This window comes from Sceloporus occidentalis, unplaced genomic scaffold (genome assembly GCF_023333645.1).
Source record: "Sceloporus occidentalis isolate IW3139 unplaced genomic scaffold, rSceOcc1.0.p SCAF_6, whole genome shotgun sequence".
NCBI lineage: Eukaryota > Metazoa > Chordata > Lepidosauria > Squamata > Phrynosomatidae > Sceloporus > Sceloporus occidentalis.
The window spans coordinates 2,351,531-2,369,290 of NW_028316986.1; the positions used below are offsets into that span (position 1 = coordinate 2,351,531).

Here is a 17,760-nt window from a genome sequence, read left to right on the forward strand (position 1 = left end):
CAATTCGATCGGGAAGATATACAAATTATTATTGAAATATGAAATGGAGGAAGAAGTAATTAAAGAACACATGATTAAGTGGGCAAAATACATAGGTCGTCCCATAGAACTATCACAATGGGAGAAAACTTGGAAAAATAATTTCAAATTCACAGTTTCTCAAGGACTACGTGAGAATTTCTATAAGATGTTTTATCGTTGGTATTTATCTCCGGAAAAAATAGCAAAAATTTATAAATTAAATAATAATAAGTGTTGGAAATGTAAAAAAGAAATCGGAACCTTTTATCATCTTTGGTGGACCTGTAAAAAAGCTAGAAATTATTGGAGAGAGATAAATGGCCAAATTAGTAAAATTTTAGGGAAATCAATAAACTTAAATCCAGAATTATATCTGTTAGGCATTTTTGATAATAAAATGACAGGGAAAGATGAAAAGATTTTATTTTATATGGTAACTATAGCACGTATTTGTTATGCTCAGAAATGGAAGAACGAGACTTGCCCAACAATAGAAGATTGGATATTTAAATTATACGAAGCAATGGCAATGGATAAGTTGACTTTAGCCCTAAGAGATGGACAAGGGAATAAAATAAATGAAGAATGGGATAAAGTTATAACATTTTTGGAACAAAAATGGGGTCGAACCGCGATTGTTTTTATAACCTGAAATTAGAATCTAGGATGAAATATAAGATTAGCAAAAGGAATTTATAAATGTGTACTTTCTACGGCTCTAACAATATTGATGGGCGTTGTTTACGATATGTTTATAGAATAAGGAATGTAGGATCCACTTTCAAAGAGATAAAAGATCAGAAAGTCAAAACATACACTAACGGATCAAGATTGGTACAGGAAGTCAGTATTTGTTTATATTAGAAGCTACTAGTGAAGTGAAGAAAAGAAGAAATAATCTACGAAGAGTTTAGAGATTAGAGGAGAAGAATGTTTGTTTAGGATAAGAGGAAGACAAAGTAAGTGTAGAGGAAGGTAAGAGTAGGTAGAGTCTTTGGATAAGAGAGAGAGATAGGAGAGAAAAGTGATAGAGGAAGGGAAATGGAAAGGGAGAGTTTCAGGTGAGACGAGATGGTGTAAGATGGGATATAGAGAATAGAGAGAGAAGTAACGAGTAAACTCTTGTAATAAAGCAATAAAACTAGAGCTTAATGTATAGTTCATCATTATATGTTTATTTTTGTATGTCTTGGTTTGTATTATTATTTTGTCTTTGTTTTTTGTTTGTTGTTGTTTTTTCTGCTGGTTTGTTTTGTTTTTGATTTTTTTTGCATATTTGTTTGTGGTCACCATGGTATTATATTGTATATATTACATATAAGTTGTACTTTTAATAATAAAATAAATTTAAAAAAAATTAAAAAAAAAAAAACAAAAAAAAAAACAAAAAAAAACAAAAAAAAAACAGCAGGACTTTTCACAGCAGGGTGAAAAAAGGTAAAATTATTTATTCTCACCAGTGAGAATCAAATTTGTGAAAGCTTATAAACCTTGTGGGTGTAAGAAATCTTTCAACTGTTTCTGTCTCCTTGCTGCTCACTTGAAAGATCTGTAAGTCATTTGGGATCATTTTTTTTCTCTTCTTACTATTCAGCTTCAATCCAACTTTTGCACTTTTTTCTTCCTTATGTACCTTACGCAGGGGAAAACGTCTGTCCAGAAGAGCAGCTACGAACCCCTTTGGAATGAACAGATCGTCTTTACGGAGATGTTCCCCCCGCTGTGCAAGCGGATCAAGGTCCAGATCCGTGACTCTGACAAGGTCAACGATGTGGCCATTGGCACCCACTTCATTGACCTCAGGAAGATCGCCAATGAAGGAGACAAAGGTGAGATGAGAGGGAATGGGATTTTAACTTCATATCCCTGGGGTTTATGTGTCTTATTCTGTATATTTATCATACCCCAGAGAGGATTTTTTTTAGCGTTTATTCACTAGGTAACAAAAAGTGGGATATAAATTAAAGTTATTTATTTATTATTATAGGCACTGAACATAATCAGATACCTGCACCAGTTAGGCCTCCAAAGGAAGGCCACAATTGGGGTGTCACAACTGAGAAGACCCTGCTCCCATGTCCTTCCCAAAGATATCTCATTGGTGGGATACGGAGGAGAGGGCCTTTGGCAGACCTCTATTCCCAGGCAGGCATATACATTTAGGACTTCACCAGCACCTTGGATTCAGAATGGACGTGAATTGGCAGTCACCCCTGGCTTTTCCATTGATTTAATTTTCAACTCCTTCTCAATCTCTTTCGGCATGCACACTGGCCTCAATCCTATATTTACTCCAGATTGGAGAAGACCCCTTAAATCAACTAGCTTTCTCTATATGTTGACTCACCATGCAAGAAATTAATTCAGTAGGTCTATCCAGTTGGGACTGGGACTGGGACTGGGACTAACAGGATTTCCATAGCCACCAACTGCCCCAATCTAGCAAGTACAGTACCAATTAATCCTCTGCCTTCCCACTTTTTCAGCTGCTTTCAAAATGTCCCAGTTTTTCTCTCCTCCTTCCACTTTCCCCTTTGTCCTCAGTTCACTTCTTTTGCTGCAAACTGAGTCCCAGATGGAAAAAGTAGCTTTCACTCCATTAACTCAGAAGGAAGGAGATTGTGCAGGAGCAGAATCCTCATCTTCTCAGTAAACTCAGGCCAAAGTAAACGCCTGCCTCTCATAATTCATGTGTTTTTTTCTCTTTGTTAACTTTTCCAAACTTGAGCAGACTCTGCTGTTGCATGGCTATAAGGGCCCCAGTTTTAATGTCTGACATGTTGATGGATATGGATTTCAGCCACTCCTTCCTTGAGACTGCTCCCATGTCAGTGAAGCAGTGGCAACCAGCAGTGGGGCACTTGCAGCAGGGAACATTATCAGACAAGGGAAATTAGAAGTATAATCCACTGGCAATCCTAACGCAATCATGGGGTTTAATGTTATTGCATGATAGACTACCACACACAAATTTGGGCAATGGGAAGTCAGTCCGAGCGCAATCATGGGGTTTCACATTATTGCGTGATAGACTACCACACGCAAATTCAGGCAATGGCATGCTATTTTGGGGCAATGGGGAGCCAGTTCGAATGCAATTCACATTCATGTACATTCACTGAACTAGCGAATTCTCATAAATGCATTCTGGCCCCACTTTCTTTTCATTCGAAATTAAGAGAAATTCCTCATGTGTGATAAAGTCCAGGCTCTCACATCAGTGGCACAGTTGTGGACCATGGCTGCTGGCTCCCACATCAGTTGAGCAGGAGCAAGCAGGAGCAAATGGTATCTGGCTCCCACATCAATGGGACTGTTGTGGGCTGTGGAAATTGACTCCCACATCAGTGGAGCAGTCAACACCAGTTTTAGACCAGGCATTAAAGGAGTTGGCCGAGGCAATTCCAGGCTGCATCAATAGAAGTATAGTCTCTAGATCAAGGGAAAGAATAGTGCCACTCTATTCTGCCTTGTTCAGGCCCCACCTGGAATACTGTGTCCAGTTCTGGGCACCACAATTCAAAAAGGATGCTGACTAGTTGGAGCATGTCCAAAGGAGGGCCACCAAAATGGTGAAGGGTCTGCAAACCATGCCCTATTAAGAGAGAATTAGGGAGCTGGGGATGTTTAGCCTGGAAAAGGGATGGTTAAGAGGTGATATGATAGCCCTGTTTAAATATTAGAAGGGATGTCATATTGAGGAGGGAATAAGCTTGTTTTCTGCCGCTCCAGAGAATAGGACCAGGAACAGTGGATGCAAACAGGCTGATTGTGAGTTCCTGCATGGCAGATTTGGGTTGGACTGGATGGCCCTTGGGGGTCTCTTGCAAAATTCAGCCCTTTGGAGAGCTCCGTGAATGCTATTCAAAACCTCAAGTGGATTCACCAACCCAATGACATGGAATCCATCAACCGCCACTGCTTTCAATATCGGTCTTTTCCCAACCTTCTCCCTAAGTCTTCCATTCCAATTGTCTTCCCAAGGCTTCCTGCCCACATTTGGCCCTGCCTGGGTGAACATGTACGGATCCACCCGCAACTACACCCTCATGGACGAGCACCAGGACCTGAACGAGGGACTGGGCGAAGGGGTCTCCTTCCGGGCCCGGCTGCTCCTCGGCTTGGCAGTGGAGATATTGGACACCAGCAACCCTGAGCTCACCAGCTCCACGGAGGTTCAGGTGGAGCTGGCCACCCCTGTCTCTGATGTAAGTGTCTTGCAAGCCCTATGTTGTCTCGGTTTGTATTACAAATTGCTTCAAGGTGCTTTTTGTTTTTAAAAGAAAGAAAGAAAGAAAGAAAGAAAGAAAGAAAGAAAGAAAAATGGTATAAAAATATTATTGAATGACTGTTTTTGTCAGCCCTCCCTACCTGGAATCCTGTGTCCAGTTCTGGGCACCATAGTTCAAAAATAATATTGACATTATGGAATGTCCCAAGTATAATTTAAAGAATGATAGAAAATATTTTAGTGAAAGACAGAGAACAGGTTTCCTGATTGCCAGAAAACCCTAATGTGGAAAATACAGGAGGGACAAGAATCATTGCAGTTCAGGAAGTATCCTTCACACACACACACCAAATGTCTGTGGTTTTGTCACACAGAAAAATGCATGGAAACAAAGTTTCCTCCACTGTGAAGCTGAAGGCTTTCATGGCCAGCATCCATAGTTTTTTGTGGGTTTTTTCAGGCTATGTGGCCATGTTCTGGGAGAGTTTATTCCTGACGTTTTGCCAGCATCTGTGGCTGGCATCCTCAGAGAAAGAAGATGCCAGCCACAGATGCATGCGAAACGTCGGGAATAAACTCTCCCACAACATGGCCACATAGTTTGAAAAATCCCCACAAAAGAACTGTTCCTTCACTGTGTTGTGTATCTGATTGTTGTTGTTGTTTTAATGGCTATACATTGCTTTAGATCCCATGCTAAAAGAAAAGAAGCATATTGAATGAATGAATGAATGAATGAATGAATGAATGAATAAAGTTCATCCATCCAAGCAGTTCCTTTGCTTGATATCTTGAAGGCTGCTTTCTATCATGGCAGACAGTGATGAGGTTTAGGACCTCTGCTCCAAATCAGTCTATCATCATCATCATCATCATCATCATCATCAATCATCACCATCATCATCTTATATCCTGCCTTTCTCCCAATATAGGTGACCTGGGCAGAACTGTGGCAGACGGAGGTGTCGCATAAGCCCCCCCCCCCCCTTTGGAGGGCCACAAAATAAAACTTCAAAGATTTCTTGCCTCCAAGTGCCCTTAGAGAGCATGGAGGCCTTTTTGTCATGTTTTAGACTCCCCTGCACCACATTAGGCCTAAGACATTAACTTTTTCAATGAACAAGACATGTTCAGAAGTCCATTCTTGTCGTCGTCCCCCCCCCCCCCCCCAAGGTCTCCCTTGAGTTTAAAATGTGGCAGAAATGCCCCCAAACAATCTAGCATGCATTTTGGGATGGCTTTTGCATTTCATTTTCCTCCTGGAGATTACAAAACCAGCCTGGGAGGACAGACGCAGTCTTCACTGTGCTCTTTGACCATCCTTGGTCTAAGGCATAATGCTTGGCCACACTCACATCAATGGTTGGGTTTCTGTTCCATCCCACAGAACTGCACTGGCAAGATGGAGGAGTTCTTTCTCTTTGGGTCCTTGTTGGAGGCCACCATGATCGACCGGAAGAACGGAGATAAACCTATCAACTTTGAGGTCACAATAGGTTGGTATTGTGGGGGGGGGGGGGGTGAGATGTTGTTGCATACAGGTTGGTCTTCCATGATGCGCTGCATGAAGTATCTAGGACTGCCAGATTGAAAACTGGAGAGGGCTCCTTTACCTTTCTTTAATGGTTCTGTAGAAGAGGGAAAATGTACAGGTTGAGTCTCTCTTGCCCTGAATTCTGAAATCCAGAATTCTCCAAAATCCAAAATCAGCCACATGGATGGCTGAGATAGAGATACCTTTGCTTTCTGATTGTTCAGGGTACATAAACTTTGTTTCATGCTCAAAATTATACAAAAATATTATGTATATAATATAACAAAGTATATATGAAACATAAATAAATTTCATGTTTACACTTGGGTCCCATCTCCAAGATATCTCCTTATACATATGCAAATATTCCAAAATCCAAATTAAAAAAGAATACAGTAAAATCCAAAATCCAAAGCACTTCTGGTTCCAAGGGAGGCTCAGTATGCATCATTGAATACGTATAGGATGGTCCATGTCATTGTATCCACCATAACAATGAGCCCTGGTGGTGCAGTGGTTCAATGCCTGTACTGCAGCCACTCACTCAATACTATAAGGTTGCGAGTTCAAGACCAGCTAAAGGGCTCAAGCTTGACTCAGGCTTGCATCCTTCCAAAGAGGGAGCTAAAATGAAGACCCAGATTGTTGGGGGCAAATTAGCTTGCAGTTGTAAACCGCTTAGACACTGCTTAGGCGGAATGAAGCAGTATATAAATGAAGCTTGTTTGTTTTGTTTGTTTGACAGTCAAAGCTGGACAGTGAAGAAAGTAGATAGGAGGAGGGTCAACACCTTAGAAATGTGGTCCTGGAGGAGAATTTTGAGGATACTGTGGACTGCTAAGAAGACCAATAAATGGGTCCAAGAACAAATCAAGCCTGAACTCTCCTTCACTAGAAGCCAAGGTGACTAAATTTAGGCTGTTGCACTTTGGCCATATCATGAGAAGACGTGACTCACTAAAAAAAAGACAACCGTGCTTAGTAAGGTAGTAGGAAAAGAGGAAGGCTGCATTGCAGGTGGATGGATTGCAGGTGGAAGCCACGAATGCTCTGGGTCTGCAAGACCTGAGCAGGGCTGTGGATGGTGGGATGACTTGGAGGTCTCTCATTCATCCGAATATTCCAAGGGCAGCCGAAAGCCCACAGTGAAAGAGAGTAGGAAAGGGGCAAAGTCAAGGGGAAATTGGGGTCAAAATCATATGATTCCATGATTCTAGCAATAGCAACATCAGCTTCATTTATATACCGCTTCATACTCTCTAAGCAGTCTCTAAGCAGTTTACAACTGTAAACTGATTCTACTCTTGGGGCAACCGAAAACCCACAGCAGATAAAGGATGGATTCAGAAGGAATTTGGGATGAGAATACTCCAGAGGCAGCCAAAAACCCACCGAAGATATAGGTCAGATTTGGAAGGAATTTGGGGTCAGAATACTCTTGGGGCAGCCCTGAGTATTCTGGCCAGTGTAGGCAAGCCCTGGGTGGCCTTGGGCAAGTCACACTTTAACAACAACAACAACAACAATGTATTTATATCCTGCCTCTCCGATTGGATTGAGGCGGCTTCCAATAAAAATAAACTACAATACAGAATACAATAAAATACCCAATAAAACCTATTATCCCTCCCTCCAACAAAACACTTAAAATATCCAATTAACAGTAACAATGGTAAATAGTATCCCGTGATAAAATAACAGAAGACAATGGGGATCCTGGGTGTTATTCACAGGGTCCATATTTCTCATCCTCATTGGGAAGCCATGTTGGCAAACCTCCTCTGAACAAATCTGGTCAAGAAAACCCCATGATAGGTTTGTCTTGGGGCCGAAATGACTTTAAGGCGCACAACAGCAAGGGGTTCTGCGTCTCAGGTAGTCCTTTACTGTTTGGTGGCAAAACTGGAGTGCATTCCCTGCACACAGACCCCAGAGAGACCTAGAAGGCAGCATTCTCTACTGCTCAAGGCTGCCCTCGAACCTGTGGCGTCTCTTCCTTGTCTCCAAGGCAATTATGGCAATGAGATTGATGGGACGTCCAAGCCCACCATCAGGAAGAAGAAGGAAGGTGGAGATGGCAACGAGGAGGAATCGGAGCTGCTGCAGAACGAGAGCGAGGAGGAAGGCGGGGATGATGGAGAGTTTGTTTCGGTGTCCGCCACGCCACCCATGAAGCCTCTGATCACCGACAGGCAAGTGAGCCCAGTGCAAAAACACTGGTGCCTGAAAAGGAAGGAAGAGGAGGAGAGGAAAGAGCCATTGGCTTCTATTTTCCTGCCTTTCCTGCCTCCCTTATTTGCAAAGTTCGGAAAACTTTCCTCGTTGGTCTATGTTTCATAGAATCGCCCAGCCAGCCATGGCCAGGAAACCTTTCTAGGCACTGTTTAAGCTGGAGGCAGCAAGGAGGAATTCTAACCATTTTATTCCCTCCGCATGCAAGTCTTCTCATGCAGAAATATTATTTCCTGCACAAAAAGTGCTGTTTTCTGTGCAAAAAAGGTTTCCTGTGCGCATCAACCACGTCCCAAGTTTGATTGAACAAATGCTCAATTAGAGCATTTTCTGTACAGGAAATAGTATTTCTGCACAGAAGTATTATTTTCTGTTTAGATAAATAATATTTCTATGAAGAAATACTGTTTCGAAAAGGCTGTTTTCTGTGCAAAGCATGTACATTTTGTGCAGAATAAACGACAAAGCTTCTCATCCTCCAGGATTCTTCTCACGAGAGAGTTTTGAACACTGAACATTTTTTCAGAGTTTCTTTCTCTTGCATTTCTTGTGCAAGCCTGAGGATGATGTCACCCTTGTGCAACCTTCTGGAAAGTTCAAGCATGTGTGCAACAGTGTTTTTAGTCATCAGTGTGATTCTGGTCTCAATTGGCTGTAGCTTCAGGGCTCTTCTTCTCTGTTTGTGTGCCCCACAAGACCATTTTCTGTCACACCGGTGGGTCTTGTCACAGTCTCAGGGCCCACCGGTTGCATCAGCAGAAGTGGGGTATGGTTGTGGCATGGCAGGAGGTTCAGTCTAATATATCTGACCCCACTCTAGTGGCAAATAAATCGTCCCCATCATCCCCTGAAGGTGCTGTTCTCCTCCTTCTGTTCCAGGAACTATTTCCACTTGCCGTATTTTGACAAGAAGCCGTGCATCTACATCAAAAGTTGGTGGCAGGACCAGAGAAGGCGGCTTTACAATTCCAACATCATGGACAAAATTGCGGACAAGCTGGTGAGGATCCTGACTATTTTGGGGGTGTTGGGGTATTGGATGGCATCCTAGCAGGGAGGGTGTTCTGAACTGGCCCTGGCTGCCATTCCAGCCCACAACCAAAGTCCGTTTGGTACCAAAACGTGACACACACCAGTGCTACCAGACAAGATTTGTAGGTGGCAATGAATGTAATAGCTGGTCTATAGCAGAGAAACGCATCACAGCCCTTGAACAGATGGGTTCCAGCATCCTTTTGCAGCAAATGACAGAATTGGGCCCCTAGGTAACTAAGCCTGCATCTGCACTGCAGAATTAATACAGTTTGTCACTGCTTTAACTGCCGTGGCTCAGAGATATGGGATTCTGGGATTTGTAGCTTTGTAAGATACAGTCGGTCTTCCATCTCCACAGATTCTGCATCCATGGATTGAACAAACCACAGTTTGAAAATATTCACAACACACACAAAATTAATTCCAAAAAGCAAAGCTTGATTTTGCTATTTTATATAAGGGACACCATTTTACTATGCCTTTGCATATAATAGGACGAGCATTCACAGATTTTGGTATCCACGGTGGGACTTGGAACCAAACCAAAGGCCCACTTTAGTAGTAGTAATAGTAGTAGTAGTAGTAGTAGCAGCAGCAGCAATAATACCACATAGGATGCAGCCACGACAATTAAAGTGGTGTCAAACTGCATTAATTCTGCAGTTTGATAGCAACCCAATTTTGTATGGGGCATCCCAGAGTCAATGCTCTAGATTCCTTAAAGTAGGTGTCCTGGCTTGAATGCACATTCCCTCTCCCTGGTTGAAACCCATCAAAGATGGACTCCCAAGATTTGTTGAATGCAGATGCAAACAAAAGAAATATGCAGGCATGACCCATCTCCCATCCTTATACCTATGGTCCAAAACACACTGCAGAAATAATCTAGCTTGAGACCACTTTAACAACCCTGGTTCAATGCCAGGGAATCCTGAGAATTGTAGTTTATTGTGGCCCGGAGCTCTCTGAAAGAGAAGGGTAATGTCTCACAAAACTACAGTTTCCAGAATTCCTTAGCATTGAGCCAGGGCAGTTAAGGCTGTCTCCAATGGGATTATTTCTGCAGTGTGTTTTGGACCTATGAGAAAAGAACAGGGAGGTGGGACATCCTAGGGCTCCATTGAATGATCTCCCATGGTGCTTGACAAAGGTTCCACACTGCTGGTTCTCTCTATTGAACAATGTTTTTGGTCTTCCAGGAAGAAGGCTTGAACGACGTTCACGAAATGATCAAGACAGAGAAGCCCCATCCCGAACGTCGCCTCCGAGGGGTCCTGGAGGAGCTGAGCAGCAGTTGCCTGTGAGTTGAGGAAGGTCTTGAGATCTGGTCCGCATCCCATAAGATAGAACATGCACCCGGAATTACATAAGATGGCTGATCCTATCCACGGATTTCTTTTCCACGAGCATCAATGGTCTGAAAATATTTTTTAAAATATAAATTCCAGAAGGCAAACCTTGATTTTGCCATTTTATGTAAGAAACACCATGTTACTATGCCGTTATATATAATGGGGCTTGAGCATCCATGGATTTTGGTTTCCACGGGGATTCCTGGAACCAAACCTCAGTGGATACCAAGGGCCCACTGCCATTCCAACCGGGCTCTGAATAGGATCTGAAGTGTGTGTGTGTGTGTGTGTGTGTGTGTGTGTGTGTGTGTGTGTATTAGAAAACAATCTTTATTATACACACAATAAAATAATCCCCCTTTTCCTTGTATTTTCTCATTACCTTCCATATCCTCCCCGTCCTCCTCCCTAACCTTTACCTTGTTAATTTACATTATTGTAATTTCCTTTACAGCATTTTCACATATTTTCCTCTTTCACTTTCTATTTTCATCTCCACCTCACTGTTTTATATACATATTTGTTCTTATTTTTAAACAGTATGCATTCCTTACATTATATTCTCTTACATTCATAGGAAATTCTTCTTTCAACTTGACACTGTAGTTTATATATTAATAAAGTATTATTTCCATATCTATTTGTTTAATCGTCAATTGTTTGACCATCTCTTACTACAATACTTCAATAATGGATCCCACATCTGTAAAGTCGAAGGTTTTCATGGCCGGCATCCATAGTTTTTTGTGGGTTTTTCGGTCTCTGTGGCCATGTTCCAGAAACGTTTCTTCCTGACGTTCCGCCAGCATCTGTGGCTGGCATCTTCAGAGAAAGATGCCAGCGACAGATGCCAGCCACAGATGCCAGCCACAGATGCCAGCCACAGATGCTGGCGAAACGTCAGGAAGAAACTTTTCTGGAACATGGCCACACAGCCCGGAAAACCCAGAAAAAACGATCCCATATCTGTTATTCTTTAATTAGAACATCTCTCATTAACATTTTTAATTTGTCCATTTCAATCACATCTAAAGCTTTTAAAAGCCACTCATCTACATTTGGGGTTTCTGGTTCTTTCCAAAGCTTTGCAAATACAATATTGATTTCAAATTTCTCCTCTTCTCTCTACCTTCTACCATATTTTATAGGCATAATTCTAGTTCCAATCTTATTTTTATTTGGTATATATCTTGTAATGTTTTGTGTACATTTTTCCAATATCTTTTTGCTTTGGGACAAGTCCACCACGTATGATAAAAGGAGTCTATTTGTTGGCATTTCCTACAGATTCCTTCACTATTTTTGTAAATTTTAGCCAATCTGGATGGATTAAATATCATCTATACATCATTTATATGAAATTTATATAAATTTTTAAATATTTTCAAGCCGCGGATGGTTGAATCCATGCTTAAAGAATCCATGGACACGGCGAGCTGCCTGTATGCATTTGTGTGTTTGTGATCTTCTCTCTCCTGAATTTTGTTGGGCTCACAATTCTCCTCTCTCTCCACTTCTGTCCCACATTCGGTTCCCGCAGGCGCTTTGTGACCCTCACCAACAAAGACCAGAACCATTCCTCCCGCACGCGGCTGGACCGGGAGAGGCTGAAATCCTGCATGCGGGAACTGGTGAGCATCTCTCCTGGGAGGGAAGGAGACGGATCTGTTGACGGAAGAATGCCGAGAGAAGATCTCAGGGTGTTAGGTTCAATCTGCTCTGGAGGTTTCCCATGTTGTAACCTCAAAAATAGGCTCAGCATTTTGGAGAGCATCCATCCGAAATCAGCCCTGGACTGGGTTCATTGCTCCAATAACATGGGTCCCACCAGCCATCCCTGGTCATAGCGGAAGAGTGATGTCCTTCAATGTTGGGCCATTAGCGCATGGTGACCAGACATCCTCCTTTTCCAGGACATGCCCTACATTTCAGCCTTCTGTCCAGGAAGAATCCCAGAAAGTCCTCCGTTTTGAGCATGACTCAGAAGCATGGATTTATGTTTATATGAGTGGGATTTCAAAGCTCACGCTGCCAATTTCTTTCTTTCAGTGAGTCTCAAAGGTGCTAAAAGATCTCTCTACAAATGAATGGGATTTGCTTGCTTTTATTTGGTTGTGCACCACATTTTTCTTGAGTGTCCAACATTTTGCAGTGCCTTGTCCTCCTTTGCAGTCAGGACATCTGGTCGCCCCACATTAATGTGGAAATAATAATTTGGGAAATAGTGCCAAGAACAGTTTGTTTAGTCGTCTTTTGCTAGACTGCATGCATACAGCAGAGTTTAATCCAGTGGTTCCTAAACTTTGGTTCGCCGGGTGTTTTGGACTTCCCCTCCCATAAGCCCCAGCCAGTTTGACTAACAGTCAGGAATTCTGGGAGCTGATGTCCAAAACTCCTGGAAGAATAAAGTTTGGGAATCACTGGTTTAAACATTGAAGGGTGTCATTATTAACACAAATTAACAGAAGAGCAATTGACTGCAGAAAGTAACTTTTCAAAGCTCTGGTCACAGCCCTTTCTATTCCCCATCTCATATCCTCTTCCTATCCTAATGTCTCATCTCTTCATCTTCCTTCCTCCTTCTCTTCATCATCTTCTTCATTATCATCTTTTTCTTGTTCCTTCCTTCCTCCTCCTCCTCTTCTACTTCTTCTTCATCATCTTCTTCTTCTCTTCCTTTCTCCTTCTTCTATTTCTCCTTCTATTTCTCCTTCTTCTTGGACTGGACACCATCCAGGAGACCATGGGCCAACAGGCCAAGACCATGCGATCCCAGGTGAAGAAAACCACCATCCGGGACAAGCTGAAACAATCCCAGAACTTCCTTCAAAAGCTGCGCTTTCTGGCGGATGAGGTGAGGACTGAGTCCATCCATACCTAGTTTAGGATGGTAGGGTAATTTAAGTTTCCTAAGGCTTCAGCCTTTGGTAAGGAAACAAAAATATTAAAATGTCAAAAATGTCCAAGCCAAGCCTCTTAGGGTCTAGCTTTAAATTAGCAGAGTAGCAGAAATGTGCTCTTGTCTAACGTTGAAGTTTATCACATGAAGGAGATTGGGAGTTTATCCCATGAATATCCCAGGGAAAATGCGTTATTATGTGTAACGATTTCACACGACATGGTCACAAAGAAGCATTAACGCACATCTTTTTACTTTTGGAAGTTCAATGACAATGCATTTCCGATATCACTTTGTTTGCACAATTACCATTCACGCAGTTACTCGCCATTTCCACTTCATTTGCGGGATGCTTCAAATGTGCTTTAATCTCTCTTTAATGTTGAAATCAGCCCCAGTGTGATAAACTCTATGCTTCCCTAAGGACTGAGACTGACATAGAAGCTATATCCTAATCTAGCAGGTAAAAAGAAATATGTATCTCGCCATCTTTCCAAAGAAAGTTGAAAGAGGAGGAACATGGCAAACACCAACAGCTGAAAATCTTTTTAGAGAATGTCTCTTAGGGATGTGATTCTTTGCTAACTCCCTTCTTTTTGTGTTCTGTGTCTGTCCTCCATCCTGCAGCCGCAACACAGCATCCCAGACATCTTCATTTGGATGATGAGCAACAACAAGCGCATTGCGTACGCCCGCATCCCTTCCAAGGACATCCTCTACTCCATCGTAGATGAGGAAACGGGCAAAGACTGCGGGAAAGTGAAAACCGTCTTCCTGAGGGTGAGCCAAAAGGAAGGGATGGGATAAATATTTACCATTATTCATTTATTTTATTGTTTCTTTTTTCATTCGCTTATTTCATTCTTTTCAGGCTGCCTTTCTTCCAGAAAGGAAGCCAAGGCAGCTCACAAATAAATACGTTTTAAAAACACATTACAATAAAAACAATTAAACATTTCAAATAAAACTAAAGAAATGACGTACATTAAAATTACAATACTCATACCAGATAAAAAAACACTCCTTATAAAAGCCATCCCATGATTATACTGTATATTAAAAGCCTTCATGTGTATGTGTTTTGCATTGCATCTTCACTGCAGAAGGAATTCAGTTTGACACCACTTTCAGTGCGGTAGCTTCATGCGGTATTATTATTATTATCACTATTATTATTAAGCCTTATGGGGACAATGGGGGCTTGCTGTCTGTGCATGCTTAAATCCGCAGATGGCAAGTCCGCTGATAAGGAGGCCCTACTATACTGTGATCCTGACTTTCATAATTCTGACATTAGCATTGAATAACATCCTTTGTAATTTGGACTAGAACCTAGAGGAGATTCTCTATCCCTTGACATGGATACAAGTGGGTTTAAGAAAGGCACTGTGTTGAATTGTGGAGTTAGTGCTTTGTGGGTTTTCAAAGTCCGATCTGGGAGTGGCTTGGGAACTTTGATGTATAGTTGCACCTCCAAGTCCGCAGACTTGAAATGTGTGGACTTGGAAATCCGCGGAGTGGCAACCGCTATTAACTTTAATGGGACACATGCCCACAGCATGTGCCCCACATGCACACACCCTATTCAAGCCTATGGGGCTTGTATATGTACAAGATTTTGAATTCGGAGGGTGTGTGTGTCCGGAATGGATCCCCGCGAGTTAAAAGGGGCGACTCTACTGTGTAAATGCATTCTTCTCTCTTCCTTGGCCCTTGGTTGAACAGAGATAATGGTTTCCTGGTACACTACACACATTTCAACACTGTCCAACCCCCATCCCCATGAGGATGCCCTTGACCCATTCATCGCATCCCTCTCTGCTTCCCAGACTACATCCCCATAGTCATTCATATGGTCACCTACTCTCCTTGGCTTTAGGCAACATCCTTCCTCCTGCCTTTGTCTCCCAGTGACCATCCTTAAAACTAGACTTGCCAGTTCATCTCCATACCAACAAGGTTTTGATTTTGAATTGACATTCTCACACACAAATGGCTTATATAGGTCTATCCCTGGATTCTCCGCTCAAAACGTGCATCTGAGGAAGGCAAGGAAGTCTATGAAAGCTCATGCTACCAGCTTCTTTCTTTCGGTTAGGCTCAAAGGTCTGACGGGATCCATTTGCGTCCTGATTTTCCACATTAAAATGGCTATGTCTTTGAATTCTTGGCGCTTCTCTGTCTCAGTTACCAGGGAAAAAAGGCTTTGGACCAGCCGGCTGGACGGTGCAGGCCAAAATGGAGATCTACCTATGGCTGGGACTCAACAAGCAGCGGAAGGACTTCCTGGGCGGCCTGCCCTGCGGCTTCGAGGAGAAGAAGCTACTCAAGGGACAGGGCATTGCAACTTTCCCACCCATCTGCCTCCTCTACACCAGTAAGAGCACCTCTTTCTTGCTTTCAAGGGTATTTGGGGGCCCCTTCGGTTGTGGAATGTCCTCGCCTTGGAGGACCAGCCAAGGCTGAAAAGAACCTCATGGTATTTATATTGATTCAACCTCTTTATCCATGACTTGGATGAAGGCTTATCAGATGACTCCAAATTAGGAGGAGTAGCTAATACTCCAGAGGAGAAGACCAAAAGTCAAGTTGAATATGAGTCAACAGTGTGATGCAGCAGCTGAAAAGGCCAATGCGATTCTAGGCTGCATCAATAGAAGTGTCCAGTTCTGGGCACCACAATTCAAAAAGGACATTGAGGAACTGGAGCGTGTCCAAAGGAGGGCGACTAAAATGGTGAAGGGTCTAGAAACCAAGTCCTATGAGGAACGCCTTAGGGAGCTGGGGATGTTTAGCCTGGAGAAGAGAAGGTTAAGAGGTGATATGGTAGCCCTGTTTAAATATTTGAAGGGATGCCATATTGAAGAGGGAGCAAGCTTGTTTTCTGCAGCTCCAGAGAACAGGACCCGGAACAATGGATGTAAGCTGCAGGAAAAGAGATTCCAGCTCAACATTAGAAGGAACTTCCTGACAGTAAGGGCTGTCCGACAGTGGAACGCACTCCTTCCTCGGAGTGTAGTGGAGTCTCCTTCCTTGGAGGTCTTTAAGCAGAGGATGGATGGCCATCTATTGGGGATGCTTTGATTTGGATTTCCTGCATGGCAGAATTGGGTTGGACTGGATGGCCCTTCTTGGGGTCTCTTCCAACTCTATGATTCTATGATTCTATGATTCTAAGTATAGTGTCTGGATCAAGGGAAGTGATCCAAAGGAGAGGATCAAAATACAAAATGACCTGAATAGATTAGAAAGCTGGGTCAAAACTAACAAAATGAATTTCAGCAGAGAGAAATGTAAGGTACTGCACTTAGGGAGAAAAAGATGAAATGCATAGATATAGGATGAGCACCTGGCTGAACGAGACTGAATGTGAGAGGGATCTGGGAGTCCTAGTAGACCACAAGTTGAACATGAGTCAACAGTGTAATGCTACAGCTAAAAAACACAATATTCCTGATGAGGTCTGACCAAAGCAGACTATAGTAGTACTATTACTTCCCTCAGTCTAGTCACTATACTCCTATTGATGCATCGTAAAATCATATTGGCTTCATCCCTTAGTTTAGGAACAGACACCAAGAAGGCATGTCTTCTGGAACCATACCTTTGAAATTGGTGGAACCAAGGAAGAACCATCACCTGAATATCTTAAAACTTAGGCAGACTCATATGGGGATATGTAGTCTTTCTTGCTGTCAGGGGCTCAGCCTTGGTAATAAGACAAGGCTTTAGGGACCCACGCTGAACCATCCCTGCAAATGCCACCTCTGTATCTCTCCTCCCCCAAACCAAGCCAGTGACTTTTCTCTTTTCCTCCATCCACAGAGAAACAAGTCTTCCAGCTCCGAGTCCACATGTACCAGGCCAGGAGTCTCTTTGCTGCAGACAGCAGTGGTCTTTCTGACCCCTTTGCCCGGGTTTTCTTCATCACGCAGAGCCAGTGCACTGAGGTAAGAGGAAGGATGCCTTGGGAACAAATGCTGGGTTTGGCTACACATTCCTTTTTGGGTACTATTCAAGATACCGAATCCATCTTTGGATAGCTCTTAGTGTCAGGAGGAATTTAGGACCACCTTCTTCCATGGTAGAGGATTTTATTTGGAAGATCTTCCTTATGTTTAGTCAGAATTGCCTTTCTGGTCCTTTGAATCCACTGGAAGAAGTCCCACCCTCTGGGACACAGAAGGGAAGCTGTCTTCATCTTCCATCTTTATAACCCTTCAAATATCTGAAGACAGCTAACATATGATGCAGCCAGTATAGTCCTAGGCTGCATCAATAGAAGTACAGTATCTAGATCGAGGGAAGTAATAGTGCCACTCTATTCTGCTTTGGTCAGGCCCCACCTGGAATATTGTGTCCAGTTCTGGACATCACAGTTCAAAAAGGATGTTGAGAAGCTAGAGCATGTCCAGAGGAGGACCACCAAAATGGTGAAGGGTCTAGAAAACATGAA

The 17,760-nt window shown here is 42.7% G+C and overlaps 1 protein-coding gene across 15 annotated transcripts in view; it reads left to right on the plus strand.

Moving 5' to 3' along the window:
- OTOF (otoferlin) overlaps positions 1-17,760 on the plus strand; it is a 198,113-nt gene that overhangs the window by 127,920 nt on the left and 52,433 nt on the right. For all 15 annotated transcript variants that reach the window (XM_089528705.1, XM_089528704.1, XM_089528703.1 and 12 more), the window contains exons 14-24: positions 1,664-1,850; positions 4,006-4,229; positions 5,640-5,748; positions 7,795-7,978; positions 8,898-9,018; positions 10,253-10,353; positions 11,946-12,036; positions 13,143-13,259; positions 13,932-14,084; positions 15,492-15,681; positions 17,130-17,254. In XM_089528705.1, coding sequence (XP_089384831.1) covers positions 1,664-1,850; positions 4,006-4,229; positions 5,640-5,748; positions 7,795-7,978; positions 8,898-9,018; positions 10,253-10,353; positions 11,946-12,036; positions 13,143-13,259; positions 13,932-14,084; positions 15,492-15,681; positions 17,130-17,254 — 1,602 coding nt within the window. The remainder of the gene's footprint in view (positions 1-1,663; positions 1,851-4,005; positions 4,230-5,639; positions 5,749-7,794; positions 7,979-8,897; positions 9,019-10,252; positions 10,354-11,945; positions 12,037-13,142; positions 13,260-13,931; positions 14,085-15,491; positions 15,682-17,129; positions 17,255-17,760) is intronic.